At 38.5% G+C, this 20720-nt stretch overlaps 1 protein-coding gene across 1 annotated transcript in view; it reads left to right on the forward strand.

Annotated features, from left to right (window-relative positions):
• LOC126095279 (UHRF1-binding protein 1-like) overlaps window positions 1-20720 on the forward strand; it is a 473334-nt gene that overhangs the window by 417666 nt on the left and 34948 nt on the right. The window contains exons 16-17 of the mRNA XM_049910037.1: window positions 5157-5402; window positions 16068-16257. Coding sequence (XP_049765994.1) covers window positions 5157-5402; window positions 16068-16257 — 436 coding nt within the window. The remainder of the gene's footprint in view (window positions 1-5156; window positions 5403-16067; window positions 16258-20720) is intronic.

Genomic DNA, 20720 nt, shown 5'->3' on the forward strand with positions numbered 1-20720 from the left:
GCAACTCAAATCGCTTCATACGGGCAAGTCTTCAGGTCCAGATTGTATACCGATTAGGTTCCTTTCAGATTACGCTGATACAATAGCTCCCTACTTAGCAATCATATACAACTGCTCGCTCACCGATAGATCTGTACCTACTGATTGGAAAATTGCGCAGGTTGCACCAGTGTTTAAGAAGGGTAGTAGGAGTAATCCATCGAACTACAGACCTATATCATTGACGTCGGTTTGCAGTAGGGTTTTGGAGCATATACTGTATTCAGACGTCATGAATCACCTTGAAGGGAACGATCTATAGATATGTAATCAGCATGGTTTCAGAAAACATCGTTCTTGTGCAACGCAGCTAGCTCTTTATTCGCACGAAGCAATGACCGCTATCGACAGGGGATCTCAAGTTGATTCCGTATTTCTAGATTTCCGGAAAGCTTTTGACACCATTCCTCTCAAGCGACTTCTGATCAAGCTGTGGGCCTATGGGGTATCGTCTCAGTTGTGCGACTGGATTCATGATTTCCTGCCAGGAAGGTCACAGTTCATAGTAATAGACGGCAAATCATCGAGTGAAACTGAAGTGATATCAGTTGTTCCCCAGGGAAGCATCCTGGGACCTCTGCTGTTCCTGATCTATATAAGTGACCTGGGTGACAATCTGAGCAGTTCTCTTAGGTTGTTCGCAGATGATGCTGTAATTTACCGTATAGTAAGGTCATCCGAAGACCAGTATCAGTTGCAAAGCGATTTAGAAAAGATTGCTGTGTGGTGTGGCAGGTGGCAGTTGATGCTAAATAACGAAAAGTGTGAGGTGATCCACATGAGTTCCAAAAGAAATCTGTTGGAATTCGATTACTCGATAAATAGTACATTTCTCAAGGCTGTCAATTCAACTAAGTACCTGGGTGTTAAATTTATGAACAACTTCAGTTGTAAAGACCACATAGATAATATTGTGGGGAAGGCGAGCCAAAGGTTGAGTTTCATTGGCAGGACACTTAGAAGATGCAACAAGTCCACTAAAGTGACAGCTTACACTACACTCGTTCATCCTCTGTTAGAATATTGCTGCGCGGTGTGGGATCCTTACCAGGTGGGATTGAAGGAGGACATCGAAAGGGTGCAAAAAAGGGCAGCTCGTTTTGTATTATCATGTAATGGGGGAGAGAGTGTGGCAGATATGATACGCGAGTTGGGATGGAAGTCATTAAAGCAAATATGTTTTTCGTCGCGGCGAGATCTATTTACGAAATTTCAGTCACCAACTTTCTCTTCCGAATGCGAAAATATTTTGTTGAGCCCAGCCTACATAGGTAGGAATGATCATCAAAATAAAATAAGAGAAATCAGAGCTTGAACAGAAAGATTTAGGTGTTCGTTTTTCCTGCGCGCTGTTCGGGAGTGGAATGGTAAGAGAGATAGTATGATTGTGGTTCGATGAACCCTCTGCCAAGCACTTACATGTGAATTGCAGAGTAATCATGTAGATGTAGACATATCATTAATCCATTCTCTTCACTGGACACAGTGTTGTGAACGATGCTTGTACACATATAGAAATGTTTGTCACTAGTGTTAACGGGGACATGAACAACAAACATAGCTTCAAGTATGTTTCGGACATGGTTGGAAACATTGTTGCAAAAAGAAACATGTTTCTAAACTTACTGTAAATGCCCATCAAGAGAGACTTATTTTGCAGGCTGTTGAAAGTGGTCCCAAAATCAAGGCACAGCATGTTGCCATAACATGTTATGTATCTCATAGGACCAAATGAAGGATGTGTCATAGCCAGTTCATGCATCTGTATCACCTTCAGCATATGCCGGTCTTACAGGAGCTGGCCACATCTGCCAATGGTTTGTAGCTCACTCTGCCAATCATTTGTTTTTGTCTCTTCAGTTTTGTGTACAGATGGGGCAATGGCTGGAAATTTGAATAACCATGAACAGCAGATTATAATCAATGTGAGGGCTGGAATTGAAAGTTCACATATTCTCCTTGTCTCACAAGTGCTGTCTGTAAGGACTTTTGTCAGAATAGTCTTCCAGATTTGTTACATGATACGCTCTTTCAAATAATAGGAAGCAGTTAGTGTGTCTATGATGAGGAACCAGCACAGTTCAGTTATGTTATTTGAGGTACACTGGATACTTGTATACTTTGGATACTTTGGGAGGGCCAGTTTCATGGCTCGCATATTCCCCTGATGGCAATTATTTCTATGATGAACATCTAAACAGTTAATTTATACAACTGGCATTCCAAATCAAGAGGAACTTCATGGGCACATCATGGAAACTTGCAAAACCATTTGACACCATACAGATGTGTCTGAAAGCATATGACAAACCACGATACACAGAGTACATACTCCTGCAAGAGTAAGTGAATGCAATTTTCAATGTTTCTGAGTTTGTGACTTTTAAATTTTGTAATATGATCTTCCATCACTACTTCAAAAACCAGAATTTTTTTTTACTGTTATGCCATAAAATAACAAGGACACAAAATGACCACCAGTACTTCAACTCCAGGAGAGAATGTCTCAGTACTGGTGATAGACAATACAAAAGTATTTTTTAGAAAAGTAAGTTCCTTTCTCAGGGAGGAGAGAGGTATAGGATGGGGAAGAATAAAAAGGGACAGACAGACCATCGATATGCCAGGTGACTCACTCTCAGCTTGAGGTGAGTATTGTGCCCCTCCTTCGTTAACTTCACTCTTTCCTTCCCAAGAAAGGAACTAACTTTTCTGAAAGCTAGACTACCTTTTTTTCTAATTATGTGTGCATCTAGCGGCAGTACTTAGGATCTCATCTCCTGAAGGGAAGTACTAGTTAATCATTCTGTCTCCTCATAATTTTACAATTTTGTTGAGGGCTATTTCTCCCTGTTTTGCTTTCATATACAGATTTTAACAACTCTCATAATATTTAACTGAAAGAGCTATAATATGATGTTTGAAATCACCATTTTCCTAACTGTTATGTGAACTATTTCAACATTTTGTGAGAACTACTATTATTAATTTAAAGTTTGTCTTATCAAAGAGCTGGGATGTAACTTATCTTCTGTTTCTGTCAGATACTTATTGAATAGAATGTACAAATATGTATCTGGTCTTCTACCATCAAATAATAAATTCAAGACTAAGGGAAAAAATAGGACAAATGGAAATCCATTTCTCCACCCAGTGATTTATACTGAAAATCATCCCATACATTTTAAATTCAGAGTATGACCATTGTAGGCCAACATGAGGTTGTTATAGTCTTACTATCTGACATTCCCGACACTGCTTGAGTATTCATTTTTGTAGTGAAGTTTCAAAATGATTTCATTTCTATATATTTGTAAAAACAGATTTGAAATTATGAAATAGTCATACTAAGACATGTGCATACTCTATGAATGTATCAGTATCCAAATTAAGAAACATGATCCTCGACAATTTTTGTACACTGGATGCAGCTGCTTCATATTTCTACAATGTGATTCTGTAAATGTCTCTACATCTATCATTTTCATCTATAGCTGTTTGCACTTCACAGTTGAAAGCTGTGAAAAACCCTGCCAGGTGTTAAGAATTTCTTTAAGTTGCTCAACTGTGGGATTGTCTTAGTAGTAAAGAATAAAGGTGTTAAAACTTTATTCATGATACAGCATTTTTTCACATATCTCAATTTTTATGATTTTGTATCTCTTGGGCTATGTGCCATGCAATGATATATGTGTGCAGGTACATTTAGCATTATTTGTGGACACTGTCAGTGAAGTATGCTGCAAATGGAGTTAGTAGGAAAGAAGTAATAAATTTAAAGGTTATGCATGATGCAGCAATTTTCCATGCATCTCAGTGTTTCTTACATCATATCTCCTAATACATGTGTCTCACACAATGATATATTTTTGTAGGTACATTCAGCAGCATGTGTGGGTAGTGTCTACAAAATGTGTTGTGAGTAGTGTTAGAAAAGGAGTATTAAATTTAAACGTCATGCACAATGTGGCAGTTTTTCACACGTCTTAATCATTATGACATCATACCTCTTGAACTGTGTGTGATACCAAGATATACTTTTATAGGTGCATGTAGCAGCATATGTAGATAATGCCTGTGAAATTTATTTTCAAATACATTTGGTAGCGCAGAAATAATACATTTAAAGGTCATGCATGATGTGACATCTCATTGTTTATGATGTCTTATCTCCTAAACTATGATAGCTAGGTGGTTCTTACCCCTTGAAATCTGTCCAGTGACTTAGGAGGATATGTGGAGCATATGTACATACATGCATCCATTTTTATAATATGTACGGATGAATTTTGTATATTCTTGTGCTTGAACCTAACACATTCTGTGGCGTGTTTTTCATGAACAATGTACGGGCATAGCTTAGTGGGTCAAGGCATTTACATTTCCTAAGGCAGTAATTTATTTCTGGTACACTGTCTTAATTCATTATGTCCTAAATAATTTTTCTAGAAAATATATGTTATCGGTATTCATAAATGCTAGAAAATGTATGTTACTGGTATTCATAAATACCAGCAAATAGGATTGTTGACAAGGGTTACAAGACTGACTCTTTTACAATGAAATCTGGCTTAGGATTACAGCAAGAAGAAAATTATGTTCATTTGAATTTTTTTATAAACAAATTTTGTTGTTTTCACTATTATCAACACAATTGCACATTTGTAAAGCTTCCAGATAAATTTGCATATGTCTGTGTTGTATTACAAATCCGTTGTTTGTGTTTTGGTTCCATATAACTTGACATTCTTAATGTAATCAATGTGTTGTTTAATGAGAAAAGATATATTAGATTCCTTCCTCAGGCATTATTATATATGAATATATCATACGGCAGTTATTTCACTGTCAAAAACACATCAAACCTCCAAAGCATTAAACATTTAATTTCACTTACATTCTTACTATCTGGATCCACAGTTAAATGACAGTACCTCTTTTTTTTTAGAGAAACAAATGCCTCTGATATCTTTCATAAATGAGCTGCTGTGCATTGTTTTAAAATATACAAGCCCAGGAGTAGAAAAAAATGCCCTGGCATTCTCAGACAGATTAAGTTATTCTTCTTCTTGGACAGTGTGTATTCTCATGTTAGTTCCCATCAACTTTATCTGCAGAGTAAGTTCGGATGTCGTTCAAGAGCTTGGGCAGAAGTACCAGCGAGTGATGAGACAATGCCGAAGGTAGCAGTGCGATTCGAGCACACTGTTGAGCCAAGAAGAGACCTCCATCCGCGCTCCTGGGGAAAGAACAAGCTACAAGGTGACGTGCATGACCTGGAAATGGAACTGAACATGAGTTCACTGATTGGGCTTGCTGATTTTATTGAAGATGAAATTATACCAGAAGCTGTTCCCATGGAGGTTTGTAAAGTGTATACTTGTTTGTAATTTTATTATTTACATTTATTATTCAGCTAATTGTAAGAAACAAAATCACTAACTAATAATCTGGCTTTGTTGATTTTTAAATGTAGCTGTGACTAAAAATTTCATGTAGTTGTCGTAATAATCAGCTGTTTATCATCCACTGACTGAAAAAATCCTTTTCTAGAATTTTCCATCCAGGTACTGTTGCCTGTATCCTGATGCTGTCTGCTTAACGTACAGTAGATTGTGCCACATTGGCCAGTCCTTTATTTGCTCACCTCATCTCTTGTCCTTTCACTAACACATTTGTTTATTGTAGTGTGTTTTTCCCCCTCTGTACAGCTTTCAACTTATGTTAGATATATTTCAAGTTGATCTAAATAATTAATGGAAAATCTCATATAAAGATGTGAAACAAATACTAACAAAGAGATAGAGAGGCTGGCCAGTACTTACCTCAGCTCAGTAGAGCCGATAGATACACATAAAACAAAACCGAAAATTACATTCCTAGCTTTCGGAACAGATGTTCCTTCATCAGGGAGGAGAGAGGGGAAAGAAAGGGAAGAAGGGAAAGGAGATTCAGTTACTCACAACCCAGGCTATGAAGCAACAGGGAAAGGAAAATAGGGATGGTAGCAAGGATGGAGGCATGGTTGTCAGAGGGAAGCCAAAGATATTCTACTGTAAGTACTGTGCCAGCTTCAAACCAAAGAGGATGCATACAGAAGTAAAGAGGTATGTAGTATGAAGATAAACACAACTATGTAGGATGAAAAGATGCGTGAATGGCTAAAGAGGAAAGGGAAAGAGGAGAAGACTGAAGAGTAAATGGGAGTGAGGTTGTTTAACGTAGGTTGAGTCCAGGGGGATGGCGGGATGAAAGGATGTGTTGGAGTGCAAGTTCCCATCTCCGCAGTTCAGAGGGACTGGTGTTGGGTGGGAGAAGCCAAATGGCACATACGGTGTAGCAGGTTCCTAGGTCCCTAGGGGGTAGGAACATTGTTGTTGGACGGGGAGGAATGTATTGCTCGGGAGATCTGCTTGTGGACAAGGTCTGCAGGATAGTTGCGGGAGAGGAAAGCACTGGTCAGGTTATTGGTGTAATTGTTGAGGGATTCATCACTGGAGCAGATGCGTTTGCCACGAATACCTACTCCCTTCCCTACAGCCTAGGTATTCGTGGCAAACGCATCTGCTCCAGTGATGAATCCCTCAACAATTACACCAATAACCTGACCAGTGCTTTCCTCTCCCGCAACTATCCTGCAGACCTTGTCCACAAGCAGATCTCCTGAGCAATACATTCCTCCCCGTCTAACAACAATGTTCCTACCCCCAGACCACACAGAAGCATCCCCCTTGTCACTCAATATTATCCTGGCCTCGAAAACATCAACAAATTACTCCGCCAGGGATATGACTTTCTCAAGTCAACCCCTGAAATGAGATCATCCCTTGACAAAATTCTCCCCACACCACCCAGAGTTGCCTTTCGTCGCCCCCCTAACCTCCGTAACATCCTTGTTAAACCCTACAATATTCCCAGACCACCTTCTCTACCCAGCGGTTCCTACCCCTGTAACCGACCCCGCTGCAAAACCTGCCCCATGCATCCCCCCACAACCACCTACTCCAGCCCCGCTACTGGTAAAACATACACAATTCAAGGCAGGGCCACATGTGAAACTACACATGTCATTTATCAACTGACATGCCTGCACTGCACAGCCTTTTACATCGGCATGACAACAACTAAACTGGCTGAGCGCATGGACGGACAGACGAACTGTCCGCCTAGGAGATGCCCAATACCCAGTAGCGGAGCATGCCCTCCAGCATAATTCTAGGGACCTAGGAACCTGCTACACCGTATGTGCCATTTGGCTTCTCCCACCAAACACCAGTCCCTCTGAACTGCGGAGATGGGAACTTGCACTCCAACACATCCTTTCATCCCGCCATCCCCCTGGACTCAACCTACATTAAACAACCTCACTCCCATTTACTCTTCAGTCTTCTCCTCTTTCCCTTTCCTCTTTAGCCATTCACGCATCTTTTCATCCTACATAGTTGTGTTTATCTTCATACTATATACCTCTTTACTTCTGTATGCATCCTCTTTGGTTTGAAGCTGGCACAGTACTTACAGTAGAATATCTTTGGCTTCCCTCTGACAACCATGCCTCCATCCTTGCTACCATCCCTATTTTCCTTTCCCTGTTGCTTCATAGCCTGGGTTGTGAGTAACTGAATCTCCTTTCCCTTCTTCCCTTTCTTTCCCCTCTCTCCTCCCTGATGAAGGAACATCTGTTCCGAAAGCTAGGAATGTAATTTTCGGTTCTGTTTTATGTGTATCTATCGGCTGTACTGAGCTGAGGTAAGTACTGGCCAGCCCCTCTATCTCTTTGTTAGTATATATTTCAAGTTGTATATACTTAAGTTTTGTGTTTCTGTAGGATTGTTTAGAACTGACACTGCACATTAATTATATTTAGACACATTGAGTTGTTAATTCAAAAATGTAATCCCAGTTCCCCAGATGATCATCCAGCTATTTCTCCTCTCATATTTATTTATTTTAGTGTATATTTACACTTTTTGTTTCAACTGCTGTAACTACATGAATTTATTAATTGTAAAGGGGTTCTCTTATTCCTCACTGTCTTGCTCGAATATATTTACTAGGCATCATTTTGGTTTACTGCAGTTAATTTGCACTCATACCCATAATACTTGTTCTGCTGAGTTTTATCTTGTTGTAGTTCTTTTACAATTGAAGTAAAAATAAAATAAAAAAGTTAAAAACACACAGTAGCGTCCACAAATCATAAATGGTTCAGATAATATCCCCTTACACCTACTTCTCCTTCATACCAGTTCATTAATTTAGAAACATGCCAACACATTAGAGCAAAGTGTTGTTAAAATCAAGTTATATTGTCATCCAGTTCCTATAACATTTCCAAATTATTCTATTTCTGAGGATCTACTATTGACATTCCCTAATAAACTGACTTTTTCCATTTAATTTCTATTTTCTCAACAGGAATTACCATATATGTTATCAAATTAAAGTCAACATTTTTTAAAGGAAAAACAATAAATTCAAGATGCCATGCCAAGCTCATATTCTTCACTGCTTTTTTCCCTGCATCCTCATTTACCCATTTCTAAAGACAGTTTTTCCTTATTCTTTTTAAATTTCATTTTTATTCAAATGGACATTTATTTTAGTGACACAGTGTCACAGAACACATTACAACACATCCATAACTTATTGAATGAAAGCAAAACAGTAATAAAATGATTAATTATGAAATTCCAGTATGAGAATAACATAAAATAACATAGTACTTATAAACAATCAGCAATAGGATTTAGTATGTGTTACAAATTTTAATAACTGAAAGAGAACTTGTCAGTTGTAGATGATTTCTGCCAACAATCATGGTATTTTCCTGAAATGATTTGGTAAAACCAAAGGAAACTCATGTCAGGATGACTGGAACAGATAAGGTGATCTAGATTCCATTCCAAGTGTTTCATTGTCCACTTTCTTCATGTGTCAGGGTTTTGGGAGGGTAAGGGGGTTGTACTAATCATAATGGACCTCCTGGAGGCCAAACTGATCATGTGGAGATGGTTGCATACTCTTTGGATCAACCCAGCCATCCTAGTTGCCTTCAGAAGGGGAGTTTGTAGCTTATTTACTTTCGCCTTGAGATATCTACAAACCATATTTTGTTTGCAACAGTCATCAGCTGGTGTTGTTGACTACAGGTGACCAATATGAAGTAGGTGTTCAATATTTTGTGTCTTACAATAGCAATCAAATGGTTGAATGACACTTTTGTGGTGTACCCTAATTTGTTGAGCAACTTCCTATGCTGACAGCCTTCCTTAGCATAAAGTAATAAAGTAACAATACACAAGTGGTTTAAGCTTTAAATGTCCCTTTAAGGCATGTTTGTGACAACAATGCCCAGAAACCTCATAGTCCCATTCATAATTGGAGACGCAGTTGCACTGCTTAGTAAGAGTGAGACAATTTTTTTATTTATTTTTGTATTTTTTGTAATTTTATTTTTTTATATAGCCTATTCAAAACACCCATACACATGAGTGTGTGTGTGTGTGTGTGTGTGTGTGTGTGTGTGTGTGTGTGTGTGTGTGTTTGAGAGAGAGAGAGAGAGAGAGAGAGAGAGAGAGAGAGAGAGTTAAAGAGGATATGTGGTGGGGAAATTTGAGGGCTTAAACTGGGTATGTGGTGGAGAAATGCAAGGTGCATTTGAAGCATAGAAAGAGCAACAGGTAAGGAACATGTCTGTATATTCTGGAGAAATGGCTGGCACCATGCAGGATATGAGAATGGTATGATGGGGAAAAACACTAATGAGTTGAGTTTACAGATGAAGAAAAGGGCCAAGCAAAGAAAGACACATCTCTGTAGATGGAGAAGAAACTGAACAAAGGAAGTGCAGAATTGTTGGCTGGAAACAGTAGGGTGGAATTGGATGGGAATAAGAGAGGGTTAGGAAACAGGCTAGAGAAGAGTGACACATGAGGGGTTGTGGCAACAAAGAATAAGTTTCAAGGAGAATTTCCGCTTGCACAAATAAGAAAAACTGAAACAGTAGGGAAGGGGGGTTAAGGATCAAAATGTCTTGGGTTGGGAAACTGTTTCTCAATTAACTGCTTTATGTTGAGCAACAAGTTCCATAACTGGGTGTTCTAGTTTAGCCGTGACCACAGTTTGTCAGCAGCCACTCATCCAATTATATGGTTTGTTTGTGGCCACCCATATAAAACATTATTCAGAAGATGCAGTGAAAATCATATATTTTGTTGCTGCTTTGTCAGGTAGTCCTGCTTCTACTGGAGTAGGAAATACCAGTGAGAGGCTAAGAATAGAAGGAAGTGAACAGATGTATGAAGCAGGTCTTGCAGCTCTGTCGTCCACAAATATGTACTATAGGACAGGGGTTGGAAACAGTTATGGTATAAGAATGGAGACAGATTTTATGTAAGTTGGGTGGGCAATGGGATGTTTATTGAGCAGGAAGTGTGAAGGATAATGTGAAGAGTATTTCTCATTTCAAGACATGATGAGAGGCAGTTAGAACTATTCAGAGAACACAGATCATTTCTTACAGGCTTGGATGGTTTCACATGATGAAGGAGGTGCTCCTTTGTGACTGGCCCACAGTTGTGTGTATAGGGTTTGTGGGGATATCTGTTTTTGTACAAGACGAGGAGGGTTATTTGTTGTGTGAAGGCTGTGCAGTTTCTTTGCCATACTGGGAGAGTAAATACTTATCATTACAGACATAATCTTCACAGGTGGCCATACTGTATGTTAGAGACTTGGTGTGCAGAGATGGCAGCTGTCGAAGTGAAGTAATTGTGATTGGTAGGATTGGTGTGTACAGAGGAGGTGAAATTTCAAATCCAGGAAGGTGGCTTACTCAGCTAAAGTACTCTTCCTTCTTTTTCTTTATCATTTCATGCAGTGTGGTTACAGCCTCGTCCATCTTCACTGAAGCCACTGTTTCCTGGTTGTGCTACATCTCTCTTTCTGCTCAGTTTATAATTGACTTTTTGTTTAATTAATCGATCTTCTTCCATTCAGTTGATATGCTGTTTCCATTTTATACATCATTGCTCCTTTTTTCATTTGTGTAATATATATTAAGATGTTATCTTATAATATTGTTCTCTATTTGATCTCACACACACACACACACACACACACACACACTCATGTGTATGGATGTTTTGAATAGGCTATATAAAAAAAATTACAAAAAATACAAAAATAAATAAAAAAATTGTCTCACTCTTACTAAGTAGTGCAACTGCACATCATTTAAATTATCTTAAAAATTCAGTGGACTGTATTCTTCGTTTGTCTTAATGTCCAAGTTTACTTCTGTATGTCAGAATAGGGAAGCCATTACTTGTTAAAGTTTAGTGTTGTACACTTCCTTGTCCTGTCGCCCAGTAAATCTTCTCATAAATATATGAGCAGTATTGCCCACAGATCAGTGGATCAAATTTCAATTATGCAATAAGTAGACCTAAAGTATTCCTACTAAGGGTGAGGAGGAGTTTTCCAGAACACGAGCCTTAAATTGTATTTGGAAATATCTCGTTTGTCAGTAGGAGTCATCAGCTCCTGTGAAGACATATTCCAAATGTATGTCCAGAGTGCTGAACATCATCTTCAATGACATAATACTACTTCTTGTATCTTTTGTTCACTGAATGAATGTTGCTGTTGCTTTTCAAAGAAATTCTTGTTCCCAACTGCACGTCCCATAAAAGAATAAATGTATGGTGATATCAGTGTAAGAACCTCAGCTTTTTAAATAAGAGGCTACATGAGTTCCATGAATTACCAACATGTATTTATTTATTTCTGTGGTTATCCATCTGTAGCAAATAAATATTGTAAGGATGTTTTGTCAAAATGTACATGTAAAATTTATTTGAAGTCATGACGAGGAATTGGAACATACAAATACATAACATAAGATAATGCACACAAATAATACAAAGTGATACAGAATAAAATAGAATCTTTATTATAATATGATGTCATATAAAATTATTTGATGGAAAAATTGATCAGGCAATGAACACTGTTGTATGCCTACATAAGTACACCATGTGATCAAAAGTATCCGGACACCTGGCTGAAAATGACTTAGAAGTTCGTGGCGCCCTCCATCGGTAATGCTGGAATTCAGTGTGGTGTTGGCCTACCCTTACCCTTGATGACACCTTCCACTCTTGCAGCCATACTTTCAGTCAGGTGCTGGAAGGTTTCTTTGGGAATGGCAGCCCATTCTTCACAGAGTGGTGTGCTGAGGAGAGGTATCAATGTCGATCAGTGAGGCCTGGCATGAAGTCAGCATTCCAAAACCAACCCAAAGGTGTTCTATAGGATTCAGGTCAGGACTATGTGCAGGCCAGTCCATTACAGGGATGTTATTGTTGTGTAACCTCTCCCCACAAGGTGTGCATTATGAACAAGTGCTCAATCGTGTTGAAAAAGATGCAATCGCCATCCTTGAATTGCTCGTCAACAGTGGGAAGCTAGAAGGTGCTTAAAATATCAGTGTAGTCCTGTGCTGTGATAGTGCCATGCAAAACAACAAGGCGTGCAAGCCCCATCCATGAAAAACATGACCACACCGTAACACCACTGCCTCAGAATTTTATTGTGGCGCTACACACACTGGCAGATGACATCCACCAGGCATTCGCCATACCCACACACTGCCATCGGATCACCACATTGTGTACCGTGATTCATCACTCCACACAATGTTTTTCTTCTTTTCAATCATCCAATGTTTACGTTCCTTACACCAAGTGAGGCGTCATCTGGCATTTACCAGCATGATGTGTGGCTTATGAGCAGCTGCTCGAACATTACATGAAAGTTCTTTCACCTCCTGCCTAACTGTCATAGTACTTGCAGTGGATCCTGATGCAGTTTGGAATTCCTGTGTGGTGGTCTGAATAGATGTCTGCCTATTACATATTACAACCCTCTTCAACTGTCGGCGGTCTCTGTCAGTCAACAGATGAGGTCAGCATGTACGCTTTTGGCTGTACATGTCCCTTCAAGTTTCCACTTCACCATCACATTGGAAACAGTGCACCTACGGATGTTTAGGAGTGTGGAAATCTTGCATACAGATGTGTGGCACAAGTGACACCAAATCACCTGACCACGTTTGAAGTCCGTGAGTTCTTCGGAGCGCCCCATTCTGCTCTCTCACAATGTCTAATGATTACTGAGGTCGCTGATATGGAGTACCTGGCAGTAGGTGGCAGCACAGTGCACCTAATATGAAAAAAATATGTTTTTGGCAGTATTGGATACTTTTGATCATATAGTGTACACACACACACACACACACACACACACACCACACTAGAGAGAGAGAGAGAGAGAGAGAGAGAGAGAGATGTATTACAATGTAAAAAGCTGAATTGGTGTTGCATGTCTCCCTCTTTCTTACAATCTTCCACACTGTAATAACATTTCATTTTTAAGTATTTGCCAGTATTTGCTTCTGTAGTTTATAAATATGGTTGTACACGTGAATCCATTAAAAGAAACACAGATATTATATGAAGAAAAAAATAATGTCGGGTACTTGTCTTCCTCATTTATAATATCTTCCACAGTGTGATAAAAATTGCTTCTTAAATATTTTTCAGTGTTTAAGTCTGTAGTTTCTAGCTTGTAGTTTTGAGCATGGCCCATAATTTATTGTTAAGCTAAGCTTATGACAGGGCGACGTGTAGTCTTATATATGATTTGGTTCATAATCATGCGTAAAAAAAGAAAGAAAATCCTTTAAAAAGTTGCTTTTTGGTTTTTACAGAAGAGGCCTCCTTACTTAACCTTCCAAACCCATAGCTACTCCTACCCAACCCTAATGATAACCCTAATCATATTCAAATACCTCACAACCTTGGCTTCCATTCAATCCTTAACATATCTGCCAGATCCCTCTCTGGTCTTGAGACATCCATTCTGTCTACAAGCCTAACCTTCAGCCCCATTCTCAAATTAACCACCCTACCCTAGGCAAAGATCCATTCTGATTTACCCAAAATCTCAACTGCAAATGCCAATTTACCATCCAGTCCCAAACCACTACTAACAGAGTGAGTACCAAACTCTGCCTGAAAAAGTTCCAGCCCAAATCCCAAATTCTCCTCCTCCTCCTCTTTCCTAAAACCATCCTCCCGATATTCCAAGAATTCCTCACTTTCTGCATTCCCTCTCAATCTTTCCTGAAAAATATCACCAAAACCCCAAACCTTACTTGAGCAAAGTCCCAAGCTGTCACCAGCCTGAAAGCAGAAAACACTGTCATCCTCCTCCCTGCATACAAGAGCTCGACTACTGTGGTGCTTGATTGTGAGGAGTATGTGACAGAGGGCCATTGTCAGATCCTGGACATCCCAGCATACAAAATTGGTCCTAATCACCCCATTCCTTTCATCCAAACTGAGCCACTGAAAATCCTACTAGCCTTAGGTCCTTCACATCTGCTTCCATGGAACTGCTCACCTCTTCTTATCTCGACACCCCTTCTCTCTAAGTCTTCCCAAAATACACAAATAGTAGCTGTCTAGAAAGCCCCCATTGAATGCATGTCAGGACTGGTTGACCAACACATCCAACCCACATCAAAGAGCCTCTCATCTACAAAAAAGACACCAGTCATCTCAAATCCATTCCCTTCTCGAACCCCCCTTGTCACTGTTCAAGGTACCTCACATTTATGCAAACATCTGGCATTCGTTTGATCTCTCAGCCCTAGAACACTACCTCTTCCAATGACCATCTCAAAGTCTTCCTGAAACTTCCTCTGTTGTCATCCTAGCCAACTTACCCATAACTTCTTCAACGAATCTCCTGAGCAGAATCTCCTCCCACACTCTGTCGAATACAGATCCCACATCCGAGGAACTCAAAAACACCCCTCATGTCACACAGAACCACCCTAGTCTTCAATACTTCAGTGTTTTACTCTGCCAATACTATAAATTTTTCGTCAAGCCTTGAAATGAGATGTTATCTCCTCGATATCCTCACCACATCACCCACTTTCACTGTCTGTTACTCTCCTAACCTCAGTAATAACCTTGTGAAACCATATGAGATATTCTCAAACCATTACCCCTAACCATTGTTCCTACACCTGTAATGGGTCCCTGCTATAACTTGCCCCACGCACCCACCCACAACCACTTACTCTATATTCACCATCCATAAGCAGCACAGTATCAAATGTAGAGCAACTTGATTAACCATGCTCCCCCCTCCACCTATCTTCTCAATCTGTCCTTATCATCTCTGAACTGAAAATGCCTCAGTGCTTACCATTCTAACATTAGATACTCTCTCTGGTGCCTCCCACTTCCTGCTCCTCTATCCTGGTCATCACCACAGATAAAGCTCTCAAGTCGAGGTGACCTGTCCTTCCTTTTTAGCATTCCCCATTCCTTGGAGAACAAACTATTATTTCTGAAAGCTAGGAGGTGTATCACATTTACTTTTACATGTCTGTTTTGGCAGTACTTTTGCCTCCTGAAGGTAAGTATTTGCTAGCAAAACTGTCTCATGATTTATTAGTCGTCTCGATTTAATATTCATATTCATTTGATACAAGTAAAAAGAAAACAAGTTAATGTGGCACATTTAAATATTAAAGAGGAAATATTGCAGTTTCTAGATGTGCTTTTGTGATAGATCTCATTTGGTCATGTAGCGTGTAAAGTGTGAGGAGAATGAGCTTTTGGTGGAACTCAGATTGCATAGTGCCTCTAATTTAGTTGTGTATCGTTAATTATTATGAAGACATAATTAACGTTTTATATCTAGGAATTATTACATAGGTATGTGTTAAGCAAATCGTAAATGTATTTATTCGTGTGGGACGCTCTGCATAATACACTAACATTTCTTAAACATTGCTTCAGGAATTTTAAATTGTTTTTTGCTTTATTTGACTGATAGGCTAATCTGACTTTTTAAGAAACATTACATATTAAACATTTCTATGATAACTTTGTACATGTTTCAGTGTTTAACTATTTGATTTTTATGTATCTTTCACTTATCAGTTTGGTGTGCAGAATGTAAAATTGCAATTGAATGATGATCGCCCACCTTCTAGCATAACTTCTCCCAGCCCTGTTCCAGTGAACTTAAAGATAGTTGATATATTGTTAAAAAATGACAGCAACAGAGTTTTGACTGTGGAATCAAGAAGTGATATTTCAGGAATGAGCAAGAGTGTCAATACTAACATTGGTGAGTAGTATTCTGATTAAAATTTGATGTTTGTTGTTGGTGTTAAATTATCTTGTATACTGATCTGTGCTAGAAATAATAGGGATTTAATAGTTATACTGGATTTTCAGCCCTTATGGTTCTGATTTTCTCAATTGCTAGTTCAGGTAAAATAGCATAAACTGGAAGAAAACCATAGCCAGTCTCTTTATGTTTTCTTCATGTGAGGTCCTGTACCTAGTGTCAATCCAGTGTGGCTCAACAAAACTTTCATCATCGATGGTTGTAGCTGCACATTTCAAGTACACTGATGCTGTATGCATATTTCATCAAAATAGGTCATTGTAAATGTGGGTTGTAGTCACAGGAGGGAAACGTCACAACAGATACAGAACTGTTTTGGAAGGGATTACCAGGTAACAAGTATTTAAAGCCAGTGGTATCACCTGTGATTTAAGCTCATTAGGGAAGAATCTTGGAAAAGAAGATCACTTAATAATAGTGGGGTGTGCAGTTTGGACCATAAACCTAATTTATACATTTGAGGATGACATCAGACACATTGTTGAGAATGTTCCTCACAATATACATATTGTGTCGCTCTTTGAGTGATATGATAAGCCCTGGATGAAGAATTCGGTGGATCATGTTAATGTAGTACTTGGAAACTCTCTAGTGAGTGGGACATTCACAAGTTAATGTTTGCTGCAACAAGCAGATGATGTGCTTTGTTGGTGCTGCACATTTAATGATTTTGACCTAGATAAATTCATACTGCAGTGTTCTTCTTTGGTACACCAGTGTAGAAGTGTCCACAGAAAAAGTGAAAAATCCATGCAATAGGCACATTTGTTTCTATATAAAAGTCAACTTCGGAATTTTCCTTTGTGTGATACCACATTTACAAGATTCATGTGCCAATTTGAAGTTCTAGAATTGCATATCTTACTATTCATGTTGCTTCTGCATAATCTTTCATTTGATTGCCTCAGTACCTGTTTGTATTGTGACATATTGTCAAATTTAAAAACATTCGTAAGTGCTGCAGTAAACTCGTAGTGTTATCGTCAGTTGTAGGCTTAAACTTGAGTGTGCTCTTTTAAAATTTATGAGAACAGTAGGCCTATCCTCATTCAAAGCACTCATTCTCTAACTTCATTGTATAATTACAGGAGAAATAGGTTATTTTTGAGAATTTTTGGATGATTATGAAACTATATTTTACCATTATGAGTGTTTTGGTTACATAATTTATTTCACAGCAAATCAGCATTTGTGGTTCACAGTTACTGGCAAAGACTACACCACTCCTGAACTTCATTGTATATAAGTGCAAATAAAGATGTGTTTTTTTTTAAATTTTTGGGAGCAATTATACCCTTTGCATAATCTATGAATAATTTGTAATAAATTGGCATTTGTGATTTAGTTACTGTATCAGATATTCTAAGTAACATATTGTGTTACGTCTAGTTTTCCCATAAAAAGAGTTGTAGCCTTATATGTTATCTACATTAATAACAAATTAACTCTATTTTCGACTCTGTTAGCAGACTATAGTTAACCTCAAACTGATTTAGGAAACTATTAATTTTTAGCACACGTTTCTGTGTGGCCTTAATAGAAATTTTGCTTTGTGTAGTTGCTTAAATTCTAATAGGGAATTAGCAACTTTCTGACTAACAGATTAAAAGATAATCAGTGGGCTTAAAGTTATTTATTTACTGCCTGTAATACATTGCACCAGCCAAAATGCAGCACCACTGTAAATGCTGTTTTCAAACATAGGATGAGTTTATTGATGTTCGTATGCAGCTGGAAATCACCTTGGCTACTGCCAAAAACTGAGAGCTGCTGCTGCGAATCGATGTGTTGGAAGAGCTCCTGAGAATCGTGTAACCTGTGATACCGGTACCAGAGGTACCTCAAGTACAATCCTCAACTGTGAATACTGTCTCCTGTGCAGAATCTGTCATTAAGATTTTTTTGAAAACAGCCACAAGTCACAGTTCTTATTTTTTATTTACTGGTTTCATTCTTCAGATGAATAAAGGCATCATTAGAATATTCATTTTAAAGTTGGCTGGCAACATTAAAGATTGCATTTAAAGTTGGCTGATAGCTCTGAAGATTAAACTGGCTGTACTCTAGTACTTAAACTTATGTTTAAAGTGCAGCAGTAAATGATGACATTGACAGTGCTGTCAACGTCATCATTTACTACAGTACTTATTTGTTCTCCACTCCATGTGTTTCTCTACACCAGGGACGCCTATTACTACGTCGTCCATACGGGAGTCTGTTTGATGGACAAATGACAGTATACTTATATGATTCTCCTGCGTGAACAATTTCTCGAACATGAAATTTAAAACTTCGGCTTTCGTTTTGCTATGTTTAACTGTCACACTGGACTGGTCAACAAGTGACTGAATGGATGCGTTAAACCCACTCAGCAATTTTACGTAGTACCAGAATTTTCTTGGTTTCTCTGCCAGATCTTTTGCTAAGGTGTGACGTTGGTAGTATTTGTATGCCTCAGACGTAGATCTTTTCACAGATTCATGGATCTCAACACTTAACCTTTGTTTGTCATCATTTGCATGTTCCCTTTTGAACCAAAAGTACAGCAGCCACTGCTTTTTCAGCAGTTTCCAAATCTCATTATTAAACCATGGTGGGTCTTTTCCATCCTTAATCCACTTACTAGGCACATAATTCTCCAGACCACAGTTTAAAATCAGCTTCAACTTTGCCCATAATTCCACTACATTCATTTTACTGAACTAAGTGACATCAGTTCACTATCTAAGTGAGATGCTAACAGCTATTTATCTGCTCTTTCTAGCAGGAACACACTCTTCTTAGTATGTTTTACAGACTATAAGACAATCTTTTTTTCTTAGAAAAATTGCCTCCAAAGTTCTGGTGCATCTTATACACAAAAATAATATAAAAAAGGCCATATATTCAGTGCTGTGTGAAACCTTTGTCTATCTGGTAACATTGGATTCAGCTGACAGCAACAGTGCACTGATGCGATGAACATGTGTTGCAGGTATTCACAAGCTTGCTGACACTGTTGTAGTTGTACATTTCAAGTACGCTGATGCTGAATGTATATTTCATCAAAGTATGTCGTCAAAACCCCAGAACACTGTCTAGCCTACGATGCTTCACTGCTGTATACAGTGCCAGTGAACCTGAATTGAAAGTCATTTGCATTGTCAGTAACAGTACAGTATTTTTGTTAGTAGCTAGTTTCATAATGGAAAAAGTAAAAGGTATTCATATGATGTGGGCAATAATTTGAAAGTAATAGCATGTTCAGAAGAACATGGAGACAGAGCAGCTGAGTGGTATTTTGACGCCCCCTACCAACAGAAAAAGCAATTTGCAATTGGCAAGTTAGTAAAAGACAACTAAAAAAAAATTAGGAAGACAAAAAGTGCAAATAGAGGTCTGAATGCAAAATGCCCAAAACTAGATGATGACATATTGAAATGGATTCAATGACACCGTCAAAATGGCACTGGAATCAGTACAAAAATGATTCAAATACACACTCATACACTAGCACTATAGTGAAACTTAACAGACTTTAAGAGCAGAGTTGGTTGGGGCAATAGCTTTATAAAGCATCATGGTCTTAGCATGCAACCCGAAACTGAAGTATCTCAGAAAATGCCACAAGAGTATGAAGAGAAAATATTCAGAAAATGCCACAAGAGTGTGAAGAGAAAATATTGTCTTTCCATTGCTTTATTCTTCAGCTTCAGAAGAAAACCAGTGTGGAATTAAGCCAAATGGCAGATACTGACGAAACTCGTCCGACATTTGATGTGCTGAGTAACAGAACTTTTGCCATGCAAGGTGCTAAACTGTAATTATAAAAACAAGTGGACGTGAAAAGATGCACTGCACTGTTGTCCTTTCCATGTTGTTCCGACAGTACTAAACTTAATCCAGTGATCATTTTCAACCACAAAACAATGGTGAAACCTTCTGAAATACTGCCAAATTATGTTGTTTGCATACATGACAAGGGTTGGATGGACAAAATTGGTATGAAATTATGGATTAATAGGGTGTGGGAGAGAGGAAAAGGTGCTTTATTGAAGACGAGTTCTCTTCTTGTGGTAGACTATTTTAGTAGTAATTTGAAAAATTCTGTGAAAGAGAAATTGGGACAGGGAAATAGAGAGTTTACTGTTATTCTGGGAGGACTTACTTTACAATTACAATCTCTTCATGTCTCGATAAATGAACCATATAAGATGTACACGAGAGAGAATGGATCAAATGGATGGTGGATGAAATCCAACATGAATTCACGCCAAAGGGAGCTTTAAAATGACCTAAAATCAAACAAGTTTTTCAGTGGATAAAAGGGTCATGGTTTAGAGTGAGAGAAGACATTATTGTTAAACCTTTCAAGAAGTATGCCATAAGTAACACTCTCAATGACAGTATAGACCATCTTA

Source organism: Schistocerca cancellata, chromosome 8 (assembly GCF_023864275.1).
Source record: "Schistocerca cancellata isolate TAMUIC-IGC-003103 chromosome 8, iqSchCanc2.1, whole genome shotgun sequence".
NCBI classification, from domain to species: Eukaryota; Metazoa; Arthropoda; class Insecta; order Orthoptera; family Acrididae; genus Schistocerca; species Schistocerca cancellata.